The sequence below is a fragment of the Canis aureus genome, chromosome 18 (genome assembly GCF_053574225.1).
Source record: "Canis aureus isolate CA01 chromosome 18, VMU_Caureus_v.1.0, whole genome shotgun sequence".
In the NCBI taxonomy this organism is placed as follows: Eukaryota; Metazoa; Chordata; class Mammalia; order Carnivora; family Canidae; genus Canis; species Canis aureus.
The window spans coordinates 17,863,622-17,884,717 of NC_135628.1; the positions used below are offsets into that span (position 1 = coordinate 17,863,622).

The 21,096-nt window shown below is 39.0% G+C and overlaps 1 protein-coding gene and 1 non-coding gene across 10 annotated transcripts in view; both read right to left on the minus strand.

Annotated features, from left to right (window-relative positions):
• LOC144288648 (uncharacterized) overlaps positions 1-20,968 on the minus strand; it is a 37,664-nt gene extending 16,696 nt beyond the window's left edge. The window contains exons 1-5 of one of the 9 annotated variants that reach the window (XM_077856347.1): positions 20,474-20,968; positions 18,207-18,344; positions 13,050-13,085; positions 4,582-4,623; positions 2,202-2,473 (exon numbers count right to left, since the gene is read on the minus strand). In XM_077856347.1, coding sequence (XP_077712473.1) covers positions 2,202-2,235 — 34 coding nt within the window. In that variant the 5' untranslated portion in view covers positions 2,236-2,473; positions 4,582-4,623; positions 13,050-13,085; positions 18,207-18,344; positions 20,474-20,968. The other 8 variants (XM_077856348.1, XM_077856343.1, XM_077856349.1 and 5 more) reach the window with 8 other exon arrangements.
• LOC144289233 (small nucleolar RNA SNORD2) lies at positions 7,725-7,793 on the minus strand. The gene has a single exon (XR_013357224.1). It is a non-coding gene; the product is annotated as a small nucleolar RNA SNORD2 (small nucleolar RNA).
• Positions 20,969-21,096: the final 128 nt, after the last annotated feature.

Here is a 21,096-nt window from a genome sequence, read left to right on the forward strand (position 1 = left end):
AGGTGCATTTTCCCACATTGTTACATAGGCTTTATAATGATCATTCATATTGTTGATCTGCTTAATTATGCTCCAAATGTTAGAAATCCTGTCTTCCAGATTGGTTTGGTGGTGATTATTTTATACAACATTTCTGTGGAAGTAGAAAATTCTTTAGGATTATTTCTTCGGAGTGGGATTATCAAGTCAAAGTTTCTTGCTATGCAATTTTCATTTTCCAGCCTGTGTCAGCCCATAGAGTCTAGGGGTGTACTAAATGGTCTGGAAGCAGGTGGAGGTTACAGAACAAGGTCACGTGAAGCCAGCAATGTGTCCTGGGCCCTGACCCTAGACAGTGTTTAGGCACTGCCCCTGCCTCCCCACCCTACAGATTATAGCTACAGACTGGCACTGGTGACCACTACAACTTTAGGGAAGAATGAATGATCCATATATCAGTATCTGTTTGAAACTGGTACCATGTAGATAGTAATTCATTAGTGTAGGTATCAGTATCTTTAAAATCAGTTTTCTTTAAAAAATTTATATATACGTATCTATGTCCTTGCTTTGCCCGAACAGACCTAGTCTGACTTTGACCCATTAATACTGGGTCAAACGGAAGCTCTCTCTCCCCAACAACCCTACAAAGTAGGAATGACTTCATGAACAAGGGAAACTAAAAACCTGTGACTATGGGTGCAGGTCTTCTTACTAATCAGGATGTGCATAAAAATGTGTTCGTGTGTGTGGTGGGCTGAGGTAGGGGAGAAAAACCCTTCAGGAAAGGGATTTTGGCAAATGTAGAAAGCCACAGCTGGCAACACCTGAACTTTTGAGCTCATTTATTCAATTCCCACACTCGACCACTGAGGAAACGTGTTGGAGCAAAAGCAACTTGCCCAAGGTCACATAGCATATTACTGGTAGAGCACGAACTAGAACACAGGTCTGTGTGGTTTGGTTTTCCCTTTTTTTTTTTTTTTTAGATTTTATTTATTTATTCATGACAGATTCATAGAGGCAGAAACACAGGCAGAGGGAGAAGCAGACTCCATGCAAGGAGCCCGATGTGGGACTCGATCCCTGAACCCCAGGATCACGCCCTGAGCCAAAGACAGATGCTCAACCACTGTGCCACCCAGGCGTCCCTCCCTCTGTTCTAATAGTTTATGACCTTCAGTTCATTCTGCAACTCACCATCTTCCTGCTAAATCAGGTAAATCTAGTCCAATCCACTAGGGCAACCTAAACAAAATAAACTTGTCCTAAGACCACAGATGAGGTCTCTGCAGTGTCCCTGGGATTCTTCAGGAAGCCTACAATAAGAAAAGTCTCTTATATCCCTCATGCTAAAAGTTACAAGACTCTGGAGTCATGTTTACAAGCGTCACCAAGAGTCACAAGGCTCAGGACGCTCTGGAGAAGGCTGGGTGATGCGAGTCTGACTCTCCAGAGCCCACAGCTTCCTCATGGGCCACATATCCTCCAACCCCCCAACCATGGATCTGGACCAAAGGAAGGAAGTAGGTGCATTCCAGACAGCTGGAGAAGATCCTATTTGGATGGTTCTCATCACAAGAGGGCAGCATGTGTCCAGCAAGCAACTAATCCATTCTGTCAGTGGCCCCCAAAAGGGTCCAGCTGTGCTGGGGGCCTCGTGACCGACACATTGTCCTTTAATGAAGACTCCATACCAAATACACAGTGAAAGAAGCAATTTCATTTCAAGCCCATTCATCCTTGTGTTCAAAGACATGGGTAAGCAGAGTCGGCGAAGGCTCAGTAAAGAGTAGTACTGACTGCAAGTCCCTGGGCCCTGAGGATTGAGGTTCAAATCTCAGTACTACCGGGTAGTCATGTGACCTTGAAAAGTAGCTGAGCTTTTCTGTTGCTTGGGTTTCCCACTCTAATAACAGTATTCCCCTCAGAGGGTTGTTTGGTTAATGGAGTATATTAATATACGTAAAGCACGTAAGACAGTACCTAACCTGTAGTAAGGGTTCCAGAATAGTAACTCTTATTATCTGATCACAACATTTTCCTTCCAGCACTGCCTTCATGAGCACCAGGGATAAGGCAAAAGAAAAGAGGGGCCCGTGCTGGGCCATCATCCCTGTCCTTCAGAGCCCCTCCAAAACACCACCACCATTTTCAGACTGATAACAAGCTCTGGACTGTTAAGCAGCCTTGAGCCAGAAGCCATTTCTAAGGCTGAATACCTCTGGGATAAGATGCATTCCCCGTACTTGACATCGTCTTTCATTTTTATTTTGCTAAGGAACTGCATATCCGTGTCATACCCAGAAATGTGGATGAGGGAGGCCAAAAGCCTGTTTGCATCGTGATTTGATTTCACAGATGTCAGCATATACTATCTGGCCTTCTACGTACAATCATATGGCTGGAGGTCATTTCTTTGATGTCAGCCTGTGGTTCTCTGTTTCTGGCATTCTTTTCTTTCATTCATTAACATTGCTCCTGATTCCCCAGCCTGTTGAAGGAATGAATGACGGGAGTCGTGAGAGGACGGTAGGAAGGGAGGTAGACAAGGGAAAACAAAACAGATCGGGAGGGTGGGAGGTGGGTGGGTGAACTGAATCCTGGCTCGCACCCAGCTGTGTCAGCTCCTAGCACCTTGTCCGGGGGCTGGCGCAGTGTGGCTCAGGCCATCAGCCCAGTGTCCTGGGCCCTGATATCTACGGAGACAGCGGCTCATCATCTGTTGAGCAGCTGTGGGGGATATCCCAGCTGCCCACTGCTACTTTTATATTTCCCAGTGGGTTTTATTTTGTATTTCCCACATTCCTAGGCAATGTGTAAGGTCTTTTTCCTTCCGTCAAGATAATGCACTTATTTCTAATTCATTTTCCCAGGAGGATTCATTGGTGATCAACAGCATTCTTCCATTTGAATCATCTAGTTCAGTGAAATTCATCTAGTTTTCAACCCTTTTTTTCCCCATTATTGTCCCTTTAAGGAGACTTTTTAGACATCTTTTCCTCATCTGCCTCCCCATCATGAAATTCTAACACCACAGTTATACTGTATTTCTCTTTATGGCCCCTGGGCACAAATCATTGAATACCCAAGTTCTTTCTGGTCCCCCATGAACCAGTTCTCACCCTCTTAGGGGTGATACCCTCCTGGTTGAGAATGCTTGATCCAGTCAAACCCAAGATAATTCTTGTTACCCTTGCCATCTCAAAAAACCCTCTGCCACCTAAAGACTGTTTGCCTTTATACACATTATTCAACTTCTAGTCTAATAAATTTTCGTAGTTACAACATTCTTATTCCTTCCTTCACTTTTATCTGTCCTAAAGCAATTTTGTTTCTAAATCAATTTTAGTCATTGTGCAAAAACACTGCTGGTCTTGTTTTTAAAAAAATGCTAATCGTAAAAGGGGAACAGGCTGTCCTAACCGGGACAGTTCCTACCTGAAGTTTCCGGCACCAGCAGCTTCAGAGCTGAACTTCACTGACTGCCCCAGGCCTGTGGGCAGAACTGGAGGCTGACCAAATTTGCCTTTGCTGTTGTCCCACTTCCCTTTCTCACCTCCTAATTCCCCTACTCTCACAACACATCCAAGAGACCCACAGAACCCAAGCCTCTCTGCAAGCCCAGAGTGCCTAACTCCTATATCGGCATCCTCAACCCAGAAAAATTCCAGAACACATTGGGCTCTTTTGAAAGGGTTGATCCTTGCAACTCTTAAGCAGAGCTGAGAAGGCCAGCCCATCCATCCTTCCATCCCTTCCTCCCCCAGCTCCTCCCCCTCAGAGATAAATATTGAAGACCTACTTTATCCCAAGTGTTTTGGGGGCTGGTAGGAATATAATGATTAATGTCATGTCTGGAATTTCATTTTACCCTATTTACAAGTTAATAAGTTAGACTGTTACTGTTTCATGGATGCTGGCATGACACAAGAGACTCCTGAGTCAGACACAAGACTTACCATCCACAGGACAGCAGAGAGCTGATGGTGAATAAAATTGGTCTCAATAAGGAAATTAGTCAACACTGAATGTTTTTGTAAGGTCAAAGTGAGATTAGTCCTGAAAAGTGCCCATGGGTTCAGTGACATGGAGGCTAAGCAACACCTGGATAATAGCCATTTTGGTAAACTGATAGCAGGGAAGCCAGACTGGAGTGGGTTGAGAAGTAACTGAATTTAGGAGGTCTTTCAAGAAATATATGAAAGAAAAGATAGGACAGTGCTCAAAGGGGATATGGAATCTAGGGAGGGTTCATTCATCTAAAGACAGACCAGGAGTTAAATGCTAATTGGGAGAGAGGGACAGGTGTAGGAGGAGTGGCAGGTGTAGGAGGGAGTGAGGTGGTGACTGAGAACTCGAGGCTCCTGAGGTGAGCCGGGCCTCAGCCTGTAGCACAAATGAGAGACTGAGGCTTTCACAAGCAGCAAGGCTTTGCTAAGGTGGGGTGCGGACCAGAGGGGTATGTGAGGCTAGGAGGAGGATGCTGGCACACTGTCAACAACCAGGGCTAATGCCAGACTCTGAAACAATCATCTCTTTATGGAGAAGGGGAACCACAAACAGAGTAGAATAGAATATATTTCTTCTAAATGTGGAAACCTTTTTCGGGAGAATTTTTGCCCATTTTGATTCCTTTGGTTTCTGAAAAGACAAAAAAAGGTGTTAAGTAGGCAGCACTTACAGTCTTCCCCCAACTGTCTTTCCTCAGAAGGAAGCCTCCAGGGCCTACTTCACTGAACGAAGTCAAGGACACCAAAACATTACTGTAATTGTGCCAAACGCCCATAGAAGGTTCACAGTATTTCGGCCTCTCTTCTAATCATTTATATATACTTTTTTCCACTCCTTACAGTAACCTGATGATATCAAGGAAACTGAGCTACAGCGAGTTAAAGTAACTTGCCCGAGATCACACAGTATGTGAGACGCAGATAATCAAGCCATCTGGCTCCAGTTTGTATGCTCAACCATTACGCCATACGACCGCTATCCCTGAGCACCAATAAAGAGTAATCCCAAGATGAGCAGGAACAAGGAGACCTTCAGCAAGAGACGAGGAACAGTTTGAGGCTGCAGGAACAGGTGGATCCGTTAAGCATCAGGTACGAAGGGCCACCTTAACTTGGATGGTAAGCTAAAACATCACTGCAGTGGTTGATTCTTTACTTTTTTAATTTTTTAAAAGATTTTATTTATTTATTCACGAGAGACACAGAGAGAGGCAGAGACATAGGCAGAGGGAGAAGCAGGCTCCCTGTGAGGAGCCTGATGTGGGACTCAATCCTAGGATCCTAGGATCCCGACCTGAGCCAAAGGCAGACACTCAACCACTGAGCCACCCAGGTGCCCCAAGGCTTATTTCTTTAAATGCCAATTCTACTAACCTAAATTTATGATGTATCTGTAAATATTTCATCATTATGTAATTTTGAAACAAAATCAACATGATTTTTACTATAACCAACACTGATATTAGAACTTGAGTCAGGTTATGAAAACAGCCTCGTAGCTGGACTATATTATCAAATATGTGTCCAAGATGTTATAGATCTGTGAATGATTTACCTAACTTGATTTGCATTAGTACTATAATATGTGTGGTAGATCATTATAGCAAATGCTTCCCCAATACATTACATTTCCCTCTACCTTTGTGACTTGCAAGGGGTCATGAAATGATACATTGGCAAACACATGCAAGCAGATGCCTGAAAAGTATTTGCAGATCGCAGCTTGTCCTCCCTTGCCACTGGGAACCCTTCCACTACCATGTCAATAATCCCAGGCAACGCTGCTGGAGACACGTGGTCCAGCCAGCAGCCAGCCTGCACTTATCTCCAGAAATGTGCGACTAAGACAACACCCCCCCCCCCCCAGCTGATGCATCTGCTGGCTGGAGCTGCATGAACAAGTATAGGCAGGAGCCTACATTTCTGACTCTCAGAACCATGAGTTAAGGCTGTGCTTTTTAGCCACAAAATTTTGGGATGGTCTGTTACTTGGTGAGGGATAACTGAAGCAGTATATAAAAATTTAAGGAAGGCTAGCTGCTGTAATAATTGACCGCTAATACACAGTGGCTTAAATACAATAGAAGTTTACCACTCATAAAAGCAGCTCAAGAAGGTTTCAGATTGGTGGTAGGGGGCTTTGTTGCATACAGTCACTCCAGGGACCCAGGCCATCAGTTTTTGCCACCTTCAACGTGTGGTTGCCAAGGTCACCCAGGCATGGTAAACCAGATAGCAGACGCAGGGAGAGCACAGAGGGCAGCAACTGGGATGTTTCATGGGCCTGGTCAAGAAACAGGGCACATCTCTTCTATTCACATTTCAAAGGTAGATCCCAATCACATGACCAACCATAAGTGCAATGAAGGAGTCTCTGTGCCTAGGAAGGCAAGGAAACAGTCTGATGAACTCAGAGTCTGATTCTACAGACTTATATTAGCTTTTTAGGCACAACAAGAATACAGGGAAGCTAATCCATGTAAATCTTCATCTACAACATAGAGAAATAACTTTTGCTACATTTTATAAGGATTAAATGTAAAACACTTGGTTAGAGTGATAGGCTTTCAAAAAATGGTAGCTAAAAGCATTATTACTGTTACTAAGTTGGATGGTGTGAGAAATCAAAGAACATGGAGATGAGGAGTTACACTAAGCTATCCAGATAGTAGCAACATTAGTCATGACATGTCCAAGTATAATCACAGAAGTCCAACTCAAACAAGTGTTATCAAAAAAAGAAGAGGATTTATTAGGATAGAAAGACAGGGTGTAGCTCTCCACGTCGAAGGAAGACCTGCCAAACTGGAACCTTCTCCAAGATGTCAGAGATTGGAACTCCTTTCCTTTTTCATGTAATATGCCATTTACATATCTTTGCTTCCCTTTCTCCAATGACACCCTTTGCATGTTTCAACAGGCTCCAGAATTGCTAATTTTCAAGTGTATGGTACTGTTATTGTGGTTATATTTTTAAAGAGTGTCTATTGGCCATGAGTTGGTAATTGCTAAGTTAGGGGATGGGTAAATGGGAGTTTACCACACTGTTTTCTCTACTTTTGTATACATTTGAAAATTTCCACTAAACAAACAAAACAGAAGCCCAAGACTGGTCTCATCTTGACTTAGAGATTCAAGAAGGAAGGAAGGATGGACTTGACTGGCCCGTTTACATCACACTTTTAATTGTGTGATTAAATTACAAGTAATTTTCTTCTTTGGTGAAAACTCTATGTACTACAAAGGGAAATGCTGTCATGATCAGCATTATCATCTGTTTGGCTGTGGTTTTTCTGGATTTTGAGAGAAATGGCTAAAGTGATCTACAGAAATCAGGACTTGACAGGGTTGGATGAATCCAACTACATCTACTTCTTGACCTTACCGATTGCTAAAACACTTCCCTGCTCTCCTCACATTGTATCACCTTAAGAAAGGCAGAGATATCTTGGCAGCATTTTCCTTAAACACCTTCATATTTAATAGTCTCAGGAGAGAACAGATCAGAGAAAAAAGCATGAGAACCACAAAAATTACAGATCTATTTTCTAGTGATGGAGACAAGAAACTCAGGATAGTCACATGTATATTAGGGTATCTAATCAGAATATCCAGTACATAAGAGATCCTCTTGTCAGCAGCAAAAAATAAAAATGGTTGAGAACAGCCACTACTTTTTTTTTTTTTTTTTTTTTTGCTACTACTCTGTAAGATTTTTTTCCCCAAATAGCCAAGCGATCAGCAATGAGTACTCTCTTCATTTCAGGTCAATCCCAAAAGATGACTGCCATCATTTCACTATAGGATACATTTTCTGAAGAAAAAAATATCAATTTCTCTGTATTACATTCTTTGTAATCATGTCCTATAAATTGGTTGAACTCATCTGTTATACTGTCCGCATAAAAAATAAGGACTGAGGGGGAAGATATTGATAATCTTAGAAAAAAAGTCTAAGGATATATAGGAAGCAAGCATTTGTTGACTACAAACTAGTACTCTGTTCAAGAAGAAAGAGCATATTGGAATATTACTTTTATAATTAAAACCTTTGCTAATCAGTCTTGATATTCAAATAATCTTGTATCCAAATCAGATTTTTTTATTGTCACAAATGTGACAGACTGTCCTTTCTAAAGATAGATAACACAACATATTCCATCCCACATGTTTTTTTTTTTTTTTTTAAACCATGTAACATGGACATTCCTTCCATTGGGTAGTAGAGTCTATGTCTTCTCCCTGTGAACCTGAGAATGACTTGTGTCCTCCTTGACCAACAAACAGGGTACCATAGAAGTGACTGTGTGTGACTTTGTCTCAAAGTCACAAGGAAGCCATATACTTCTTCTTTGTCCTTTTGGGACAACTGTTCTTGGAATTGAGCCACTGCACTATGGGGAAGCCACGTAGCTACATGGACATGTCACATGTAAATGTGCCAGCAAACAACCAACAGCTAACACCGGCCACCAAATGTGAGAGATTGAGCCTTCAGCTGGTTCTGGCTCCAACCCAGGGAGTTGTTGCCAGCTCCAGATAATAACTCATGGAGCAGAGATGAGCTGTCCTTGCAAGCCCAGCCCAAATTACAAATTTAGGAATAAAATGAATTATTGTTATCTTAAGGCACTAAGTTAGATGTGATTTACTATGCAGCAAAAATAACTGAAAGAATAAACATGACATTATCAGGAAAGTTTTTGTCTTTGGTACACAGCAGAATAAATTGTTGAATGAATATGAATGGAGTATTCTGAAGCAATCAGGAGGGATGAATTAGACGTATAGGTAACCGCATAAATAGATCTCCAAAAAATAGTGAAAAAACGAATAATCCGAATGATAGACAAGCATTTATGTACATTTTAAAAACATACTCAAAGGAATCATATATATTTTTCAGAGATGCATAAAATCTAATTAATATAGAAAAGGTAAATCAGAAAGACATATATTAAATATACTGGGGTGTAGGTCTATGGGAGTGGGAATGGGCACAAAGGAAGAAAATGATTCAAAAGGAACAGCCAGAAAAACCCAAAACAAAGAGTGTTGCTATGTAATTCACATTTCTTTCTGAGCACACAGCTAAAATCTACTTTCCAGCTTCTTGTACATTTAAGTGTGGGCACATAATTGCATTTTAACCAATGGAATGTGGGCAGAATTGATATATGCTATCTCCAGGCCAGGCCCTTAGAAAGGGCAAAAATGGCCCTGACAACTAATAGAAAGGCTGTAACATTCCCACTGGAACATAAACAGTGATCATAATACGTCAACAATGACAAGGCAACTCTGTGACCATGGTGGACCAAGACAGAGTACAGCCACCCCATGAGCATGTCTGAAACAAGAGAATGACAAAAACATTGCAACTACAAATATAATTATACATCTCCACTCTTCCAATATTTTGTTTTCGGACAATGAGGACTAGCTCGGCTTTAAGCGTACTGCCTCTTAGGTAAGATTACCAAGGTACATAATCGAATAGCTCCAACAGTACCCAAATCACTACTGGTCTCCACTTCTTTTGGCCCTTCTTGAATCCCCAGGACAAGTTCAAACCTACAAGCTTGCACCATTCTCTCACAAGGACGCCCCTGGGTTCCTCAGCTAGGTCCAGAAACCTCACTTTGTTTGACCTCGGTTGTATGCGGGTTGGTCTCTGGCTGGTGAGCTTTGACAAAAGTGGAGCCTCTGGAGATCTGGTTTCAACCCTCCCCCACCCAAATTGTGACCCTTAATGGTGTATATACCTCAAACTCCTTGAATCTCCATATTCTCAAGGCCACCCTTTCTGAAACAATAGGAGCTGAAGATGAGCTCCAAATAATCTATTGAGCCCTTCTGTCTTAGGTCTAGAATTCATTCCTAGGACTTCTGAATTCTTATGAAATTTTTGGTGAAATTTTGCTTTTAAGCATTTAACTCAGCATTACTATTATCTGTCTGGTTATCCACTGTCTTAACTGTCACTCATCTATAAGGGAAAAGCCTATAGTGAGGGGCATGGACCAGACAAACTCAGTGAGGCTGGTCCTGATGGCTGATGAGTTCAGGACATCTCATCAGTGCTGCATCTTTGGAACAGACTTTACCTTGCGTCATTATTAGTTTGCCAGGGTTGCCACAACAGATGTAACAAACTAGGTGGCTTAAAACAATAGACTGACCAATTCCCTCATAATTCTGAAGACTTGAAGTCTAAAATTAAGGTGGCAGAAGGGCCACGTCCACTTGAAGGCTGCAGGGAAAAATCCTGGCTTCTGGTGGTTGCTGTAATCCTTGGTACTCCTTGGTTTATACCAGCAGCCCTCCAATCTCTGATGCTGTCATTACATGGCCTACTTCCCTCTTTGTGTATCTCTGCATCTCCAAACCTAGCCTCCTAATAAAGATATCCGTTATTAGACTTAGGGTCCAAATAATGTCATATTCACAGGTACCTGGGGTTTAGACTTCAACATAACATTTTGAAAAAACAATTCAGCTCACAACAATCACCTTTCAAGATATTTTAAGAATGACTCTTTTTAGTTGTATCTTCCTAGGGCTCTTTTTGTTTTGTTTTTTACATGAGTCCTCAGTTGGCAAAAGCTGGTCCTTGGCCAGATGCTGGAGACATGTAGTTGAACAAGCATATTATCAGTGCCATAATGCTCATGAGGTCTTTGTAGTTGAAGTCTGCATTCAACTTCAGACCAAACAAACACCTTTTCCTTCATGATATCCTGCTATATTGATAAATCATGCATACAACCTTCCAAGTTGCACAATCGCATCAAGGACAATTATGTAATGCAATGGTCACTTTGGGGAAATCTGACATGAACAAATTGTTCACTTGATAGGCACCCTAGCACAAAAAGGAAACAAAACCCCAACTATCCAATGTATGCTTCTACATTCTATCTGAAGTGCTATCATGTTGATAATGGTAGACTGTGATGTTACATATTCAAATGTGTAGTAACCACTAACAAAATTATACAAAGGAACAGACTTATAAACACTATAAAGAAATCTAAATGGAATACTAAAAAATGATCAAGTGACTCACAGAAGACAGCAAAGATCAAAGAGGAACAGAAGAAGAAACAAAAATAAAATAGACTTAAATCCTAACATATCAATAATTAAATATAAAGTTTACGCATATGAATTAAAAGAAATGAGCACAATGGATTAAAAAAGCATTTTAGTGCCCACAAGAAAGAGACAAGACAAATTACCAACATCAGGAATGGAAAAGGGGATATCAGCAGATATTACAGACCCAGCAGACAATAAAAGGATAACAAGGGAATACTACAAACAACTCTATGTATATAAATTCAACAGCTTAGATGAAACTGACCAATTCCTCAAAAGCTACAAACTATCAAAACTTACCCCAAATGAAATAGGTAACTTGAATAGTCTCACAACTACTAAAGAAATTCAATCAATAGTTTAAAACCTTTTTATAAAAAAGATTTATTATTTATTTATTTATTCATTCATTCATTCATTCATTCATTCATTCATTCATTCATTCATGATAGAGAGAGAGAGAGGCAGAGACACAGGAGAAGGGAGAAGCAGGCTCCATGCCGGGAGCCCAATGCAGGACTCGATCCCGGGACTCCAGGATCGCGCCCTGGGCCAAAGGCAGGCGCTAAACCACTGAGCTATCCAGGGATCCCCTTAAAATCTTTTGATAATGATGTCTCTGAGCCAAATGGTTTCACTACTGAACTGTACCAAATATTAAAAAAATAAATAACAGCAATTTTAACCCATTTCTTCCAGGAAACAGAACAGAAGGAAAAACTTGTGATTGAGTTTTGCAGGGTCACAGGAGAGAAGAGTCACATACAAACATCAATTGTATTTCTATATACCAGCAATGAACATATCAAAACTGAAATTAAAAACACAAAACCACTTATAATTGCTCCCTCTAAAAGAAAACTATTTCAGGCTAAATCTAACAAAATATGTATAGGATCTGTATGGACAAAGTACAAAACTCTGATAAAAACATTTTTAGAAGACCTAAATAGAGAAACTTACTATGTTTATGTTTTGAAATTCAACACACTAAAGATACCAATATTCCCCAAATTGAATTAATTATAGGCTTACTGTATATTATGAAATCTCAGGGTTTTTTTGGAGATCTAGAGAAATGGTTTCTCAATACAAATACAAAAACAAACAGAAAATAAAAAGGGGAAGAAAGAAAAGTTGCTGTAATCACACTACCCAATTTTCTAAGTTACTATATAGCTATAAATAATCAAGGCAATGTGGTAATGTGGATTACGCAGGTCAACAGAAAAGAGTGCCAGAAATAACTCACCCAATCTAGCCAACTGATGTTGACAAAAAGGCAAAAGCAAGTCAAAGGATAAAGTATGTGTTTTTCAACAAATGGTGTGTGAATAATGTACATTCCTGGGCATAAATAGGAACTCTGGCTTAGACCTCACACCTGATACAAACCTTAACCAAAATGGATCATAAATCTTCAGTTTTACAACAGAAACTATAATTTTTTTAGAAAACAACACAGGAGAAAATCTTACAAGTTAAGCGGAGTTCTTAGGACACCAAATCCTTTTGTTCTGAGCAAGACCCCGTTAAGAGAAAGAGACTCAGAGAAATATTTGCAATTCACAATTCTGACATGGGATCTATATTCAGAAGATATAAAGAACCCTCTACATGCAACAGTAAGAAAATAAAAAATTCAATGAGAAAATATGCAAAAGACTTCGATATTTCACCAAAGAGGATAGTCAAATGGTAAACAGTATTTAATGGTACATAAGCACACGTAAGGATTTCAACATCATTATCCACTAGGAAAAATGCAAATTAAAACCATGATGATACGCCACTAATACAGCTACTAGAACAGCATTAAAAAATTCCACAATACCAACTGCTGGTGAGGATGCAGAGTAACTAGATATCTCATACATAGTTGGTAAGAATATCAAATGGTACAGTTACTCTGGAAAAGAATTTGTCAGTTCCTTATTAAGTTAAACATAGACTTACCACAAGACTCAGCAATCATACTCCTGGATATTTATCCTAGAGAAATGAAAACACACATCCACATAAAAAAATCTGTACACAAATGCTTTTGGCAGCTTTATTTCTAATAGTTGAAAACTGGAAACAATCAAAATATCCTATAAAAGGTGAATGGATAAACGGTAGTATTTCCATACAATGGAATATTACTCAGAAATAAAAAGGAGCATGATACATGCAACAAACTATGAAGGGATGAGGGATCTCAAGGCTATTATGCTCAGTAAAACAAGCTAATTTCAAAAGGATATATACTATATAATTATATAGTATATAATTTATATAATTATATACTTTATATAATATTCTTGAAATGGCAAAATTATACAGATGAAGAACAGATCAATGGTTGCCAGTGGTTATAAGTATGGAGAAGGCATGATTATAAAAAGGTTAGTATCAGAGAGTTTCTTTGTGGTAATAGAACAATTCAGTATCTTGGCTATTGTAGTAGTTACAAGAATCTACATATGTTAGCAGGGGGTGCCTGGCTGGCTAAGTTAGTAGAGCAGGGGACTCTTGATCTCAGGGTTGTGAATTCGAGCCCCACACTGGGTGTAGAGATTACCTAAAACTTAAAAAAAAAAAAAAAAAAAGGCATCTATATATGTGTCAAAATTTCATGAAACTATATAAAAATTTAAATAAGGACTGTCATTAAAGTATTGTATTGATGTCAATTTCTTGGTTTTGATAATGAACTATGCTTATACAAGAAATCGCCACTGAGGCACCTGGGGAATGCTGGGTGAAGGTACACCACAATTCTTGGTACTATTTTTTGTAATTCCTTGGGAGTATAAAATTATTTTAGGGGTGCCTGGGTGGCTCAGACAATTAAGTATCTCCCTTTGGCTCAGTTCATGATTCCGGGGTCCTAGGATCGAGCCCAGCATTGGGTTCCTTGCTTGTCAGGGAGACTGCTTCTCTTTCTCCTTCTGCCCCTCACCCCACTCATCGCTCTCTCACTCTCTCTACTAAATAAAACCTTTAAAAAATTATTTTAAAATACAGCCAAAAAACTGATGGAGAGGCTTCTAAAGTACAATCCCGATTCTAAATAGTTTTAGTTTTCCCTAAAACTGTTTACCTAGACCAATGAGATGTGAAAGATTTTAAATCTGCCTCACTGGTGGATCCACCTAAACCCTGTTTCACACTTTCCTGTTTATCTTTCCTTTTACTTCCCTCCTCTTCCATCTTCAGAACTACCCATATTCAAAGTCCCTTAAAATTATGAAGAGGTCCCTCATATTTGCTAATGTGTCAACCTCTGACCCCTGTTATATTCAAATCTTTGTGTCATTGTTAAGGACTTCCCAAAACCAGTCTTGACCCATATACTCCAAACCTTCTTGACCACTATCTAGCAGTATTTCTTTTGATGGGTCAGGGGATGTGGAAGTTTGATATTATCAACAAAAAGGTCTCTGTAAAAATGTCCCATTCTAGCCCCAAAGAGGAAGAACTAGAAGCCTCTGAGTGATTATAAAGGAGATCCAAGGGAAACTGAATCCAATGGTTCCTTTAGCCTAACAAGGTGAATTCTTTTTCTTTTTCTTTTTTTTTAAGATTTTATTTTTAAATAATCTCTACACACAACGTGGAGCTCAAACTCACAACTCTAAGATCAAGAGTCATGCATCTATTCACTGAACCAGCCAGGGGCCTCCCAGGTGAATTATTTCTGATGCAAGCACAGAAAAAAAAAAAAAAAAACCCTTTCAAAGTGACACAGGTTGCACTGTAAATCCTGCAACAGTTTCTATAATTATAAAAGTATATTTTTCAGAATTAAAAAATTATCAGGTGGTAGGTTAACTTTGCCCCTGTCTGATCTGCCTACAGCTGACCCCTTCTCATTTCCTCTCTCTCTCCCTTCTCCTTCCCCTTCTCTTGGAAAGACTTTGGGAATAAACAATCAAAAATGGATCAAAAAGTATTCTGTTATTCAGATATTCATGCAGTCCAGGTACAATTCAATTTTTTTTAAAGCCTCAAGCTTTACACATAATGGCTCCTTAAATTTCTCTTGCTAAAATACAGGAGGAAAACTGTTTGAATAATGATCTTGGTTACTAGGTTATCAGATCCAAAAAGTAGGAAAGTTAAAACTTTTGACATGGTATGAATTTTTGGTTTATGAATATAGATGTTCATTGTATATCAGAAAGTCTTTAAAAGATGCAAAATGTATAGCAATGGAGAAAAAATTAGGTTTATGTTTTCTAGTTCTGTGTTTAGAGGAAACAGAATGTGTTATTTTGGTTAAGGTAGTAATAAAATGTTTGAGACTAACCTAGAGTACAGTTATAAAACAATATATCTAATACATATGAGATAATAGTTGTGGTTTATCTATGTTAAGGGAACTGTTAATTTTATTAAGATGGTAAATTCAATATACTACATACGTTTATCTAATATGCTCATCAAGGTAACTGTATTTTAAAGCAGAATTATAATTGTAAATTGACTATATATTTACAAGCACTTAAATATTTGGGAGGGCTTGAGAAAGGTACATTAATGAAAGGCACACAAACTCTTCACTGCAAATCATTACTTGCTATAACAAGTCATATTAAAATTAGAGTTTTATTTCTGTAAAATGACCCAACTCATTCTGTACAGATAGAGCTTCTTTCTATTTTTTAAAAGATTTATTTGTTTGAGACACACACACACACACACACACACACACACACACACACACAGCACAAGTGGGAGGGGTGAAGGGAGAGGGAGAAAGAATCTCAAGGATACCCTGTACTGAGCCCAGGGCTGGTCTCAGGGCTGGATCCCAGGACCCCGAGATCCTGATCTGAGCTGAAACCAGGAGTTGGAGGCTCTTAATGGACTACACCACCCAGGTGCCCCTAGGATTTCTTTTTAAATGTACTGCGAAATCTCTGTACTTATGTATACTCATAAATTATTTTCACACGAAGTTCCTTATTTTTGAAAGAAATGAAATTTCTTATCATCACTCACTGCTGCTGCTTTTACATTTTCAACTTGTAAAAATGTCCTGCATTTAAACTGGTGCAGCCACTCTGGAAAATAGTATGGAGTTTCGCAAAAAATTAAAAATAGGGTGTCTCAGTCAGTTGAGTATCTGACTCTTGATTTTTGCTCAGGTTGTGATCTCGAGGTCATGAGAGCAAGCCTTGCATTAGGCTCTGCACTCAGCACAGAATCTGCTTGGGATTCTTTCTTTCCTTCTTCCTTTGCCCCTCCCCCTGCTTGTGCTTCCTCTCTAAAAAAATTTTTTCAAAAAAAAAAAAAAAAAAAGTTTAGAACTACCCTGTGATCCCAGAGGATACAAAAATACAGATTCGAAGGGGTACATGCACCCAATTGTTCACAGCAGTGTTATCAACAATAGCCAAATTATGGAAACAGCCCAAGTGTCCATCACCTGATAAAGAAGATATGGTATATGTATGTGTGTATACATACACACACACACACACACACACACTGGAATATTGTATCAGTCAACAAAATAATGAAATCTTGCCATCTGCAATGATGAGCTACAGTATTATGCTATGTGAAACATCAGACAGAGTAAGACAAATACCATATGATTTCACTCAGATGCGAAATTTAAGAAATAAAACAAATGAACAGGGCAGCCCGGGTGGCTCAGCGGTTTAGTGCTGCCTTCAGCGCAGGGCGTGATCCTGGAGTCCCGGGATCAAGTCCCATGTCAGGCTCCCTGTGTGGAGCCTGCTCCTCCCTCTGCCTGTGTCTCTGCTTCTCTCTTTCTCTCTCTGTGTCTCTCATGAATAAATAACATCTTTAAAAAAATTTTAAAAATGAACACTGGAGGAAAAAAAGAGGCAAACCAAGAAACACTCTTAACTACAGAGAACAAACTGATGGTTGCTAGAAGGGAGTGGGGGGGGGGTAGGCTAATGGGTGATGGGTATTAAAGAGTCAACTTGTGCTGAGCACTGGGAGTTTTAAGTCATGAATCACTAAATTCTACACCTGAAACCAGTATTACACTGTTTACTAGCTGGAGTTTTCTTTTTCTTTTTATTATTTTAAAGATTTTATTTATTTATTCATGAGAGACACAGAATAAGAGGCAGAGACACAGGCAAAGGGAGAAACAGGCTCCTCAAGACCTGAGCCAAAGGCAGATGCTCAACGACTGAGCCACCCAGATGCTTTCATTTTTTAAAAGATTTATTTATTTTAGAGTGAGAGAGCATGTAGGCAAATGGTGGGGGGGCAGAGAAGACAGAGGGAGAGGGAAAGATTCCTCAAGATGACTCCCCATAGAGCATGGACCCTGATGCAGGGCTTGATCCCAGAACTCTGACTGAGATCATGACCTGAGCCAAAATCAAGAGCCAGCCACTTAACTAACTGTGCCACCCAGGTGCCCCTAACTAGCTGGAATTTAAATTAAAACCTTGGAAGAGGGCAGCCCCAGTGGCTCAGTGGTTTAGCGTTGCCTTCAGCCCAGGGCGTGATCCTGGAGACTGGGGATCGAGTCCCATGTTTGGCTCCCTGCATGGAGTCTGCTTCTCCCTCTGCCTGTGTCTCTCACGAATAAATAAATAAAATCTTTAAAAAAAAGAAAAAAAAAAACTTGGAAGAGATGCTTTTTATGTTTATATTGTCTCCGTATCAACTCTTCTTTGTCTTCTCCATCTAGAGAACAGTAAAACTACCAATGAGTCTTTTACAACTAAATGTTCTGGGGCACCAGGGTGGCTCAGGTTGAGCAGCCAACTCTTGATTTCGGCTCATGTCATGATCTCCAGGTAATGGGATTGAGCTTCATGTCAGGCTCCATGCTCAGCATGGTGTAAGCTTGTCCTTATCCAACTCTGCTCCTCTCCTCTCTCTAAAATAAATTAATAAAATCTTTAAAAAGAAAATTTCTTTGGATATCCTGGAACTGCACGAGGTAACCTGTGATTTGCTTCTTCATCTTATAAAAGGAATATAGAATGAAGTTTAGTACTTCAAATTTTAACACACTTGAAACTATTATGAACACTCTTTTTAGTTTTCCAAACACAGGCTAAAAGGACAAAACCTGAAAAAATCCTAAGAGAAATTTTTAAAAGTGATACAATATTAGAGACAAAGTACCTTTGAATCTTGATGTAACAGGCCTTTCCAGGAGATCCTGAGCTCTTGAATTCTAAAAATCCTCTAGGAGATGATCTTCAATAAAGTTGGCTAACTCAAGACTCTCAGATCCAAGTGATGATGGCACAAAGCAGACAACTTCCACCCAGCATGGCAGAGCAAGATGAATTTTCTGATATTTTTATTTATTTATTTTTGCTTTACTGCAAATCATACTTACTACTGTACTTTGGTGCCCTCTAGCATCCACCTCGTGGTTTCACAGAATGCTTTTACGTATTCTCACCGTTGTACTTCCATTATCCCATCTTCCTTGTGACCTTATGTAAGGTAAAACTCATGTGTTTTTTCTCTGTCCATAGCTACTGCTTTAAATCTAATGGACTGCCAGATTATTTTCATTCCTGTCCTGAACTCACTGACAAAAATAACTGAACAGTTGTTACTTTTTATATACCTCAGGTCCCTTCTGATATTTTAGTTTTTCTCATACTTATTAATCCCAACCTCCAGCCTTTTAAAAACATGAACCTAATCTCACCTCAACAAAGTACTTCTGTTGAAATCATTATAGTATAGACATAAATTCATTAGAAGTGGGTACAAATCCTGGGGCTATCCTGTGGCAATGGTCAGTATGTTCTCCTCAGAGACTTTCCAGCTTGATTTGGAAGAACTCGATTTTCACTTAGGGAATCTACCTGCCTTAGGGGACAAGCAGTTGTCCCTAATGTGATAAATTTTATTTACACTCCCAGTACAGTCTACCCTCAATATTTAAGCCAATCTTGTTTTCACCATTCTTTTCAACCAACATATCACAATTTGCTGGATACAGCTAAAGCAGGGCATTGAGGAAAATTCATAGTCTTTTATACACAGTCTTTCAGAAAATAACAAAGGAACATTTCTCAATTCTTTTAATGAGCCCTCCACTGTGATACCAAAACCAAAGATGCTGCAAGAAAACTACAGATCAATATCTCTCATGAATATAGATACAAACAAATCCTTAAAACATTAGCAAACTGAATCGAAATATATAAAATTGTGGTTTAACATTCGAAAATCAATGAAATTCATTATATTAGATTTCAAAAAGAAAAACTATATGATTATTTCAGTAGATAAAAAGCATTTGACAAAATTCAATATCCATTCATGATAAATCCTTTTGGGAAATAGAACAAAAGGCAGCTTCCTCATTATTATAAAGGGTATCTACAAAACCACTACAACTAACAAACTTTATAGCGAAAGACTGAATGCTTTCCCTTTAAGTTCAAGAACAAGCAAGGTTCTCAGCTTTTAGGGCTTCCATTCAAATCATACTGGAGACCCTAGCCAATGTAATAAGAGAAAAGCAAAGAAGGGAGAAGGAAGGGAGAGAAGAGCAAAAAATAAAGAAAACAGGAAGTAAGTAAAATACAGACAGGTTAGAAAGGAAGAAATAATTTCTATTTGTGGACAGTATGATTGTATATACAGAAAACTGCAAAGAATCTACAAAAAAGCTACTATGGTGAGTTTAAGATCAGAGGATACAAAGTCAGTGTACAAAAATAGTTTTTACATAATAGCAGTAAGAACTTTTAGAACATTATCATTTTTAGTAACACTAAAAATATGAAATATGTAGGTATAAACCTATCAAATTATATGCAAAATCTATATACTGAAAATTATAAATTACTGAAGAGATCTTAAAAAACTCAACTAAATGGAGAGATACTGTGTTCAGTTGCTAGAAAAGTCAATACTATTAGACTGTAACAACTGACCTATAGATTCAATTCAATCCCAATGAAAATTCTAAGGGTTTTTGTAGTTATTGACAGGCTGATTCTAAAATTTATATGGAATAGCAAAGGAACTAGGAAAACTAAAATATTTTTGGGGGGAGAAAAGAGCTTGGAGGACTCACACTACCTAATCTCAAGTGTTACTACAAAGCAGTAATCAGCGTAGTGTTAGGGAAGAGCAGAAACAGAAGCAGAATAGATAATCCAGAAATAAACCCATGTATGAATAATGGATTTTTGATAAAGTATAGAGGTAACTGGAGAAAGAACAGTCTTTATAGCCAAGCAGAGTTAGAAAAATTGGACATATATGTAGGTTAAAAAAAAGAAAAAAAAGGACCTCAACTCATACTTGGCATGTTAAAAAAGTGAACTGGAGATAGGTCACAGACTAAACGTAACACCTAATTCTTCTAGAACACCGGTCAGCAAACTAAGGCTCATGGGCCAAATCTGACCTGTTACCTGTTGTTGTAGATAAAGTTTTACTGGGATCCCTGGGTGGCACAGTGGTTTAGCGCCTGCCTTTGGCCCAGGGCGCAATCCTGGAGACCCGGGATCGAATCCCACGTCGGGCTCCCGGTGCATGGAGCCTGCTTCTCCCTCTGCCTATGTCTCTGCCTCTCTCTCTCTCTCTGTGTGACTATCAATAAATAAATAAAAAATTAAAAAAAAAAAGTTTTACTGAAACACCATTCATATATGTACTGTTTATGGCTGCTTTCATGCTACAACAGACTATAGCCTCCCAAGCCTAAAATAATTACTATCTAGCTCTTTACAGGAAAAGTTTGCTCACATCTGTTCTAGAAGAAATACAAGAAAATTCTTTATTACTATGAGTTAGTCAAGGATTTCTTAGATTCAGCACCAAAAGCATGATCTGTAAAAGGAAAAAAAACAAAAATAAAAACAAAAAAACAGACAAAACTGGACTGCCACCAAAATTTAAAACTTCTGCTCTTTGAAAGGTATTTAAAAAATAAAAAGGCCACAGACCAGAAGAAAATATAAGTGATTTGTATTCAGAATATATAAAGAATTCCCAAAATTCAATAACTAAAACAAATCAGTTTTTAAAAACTGTA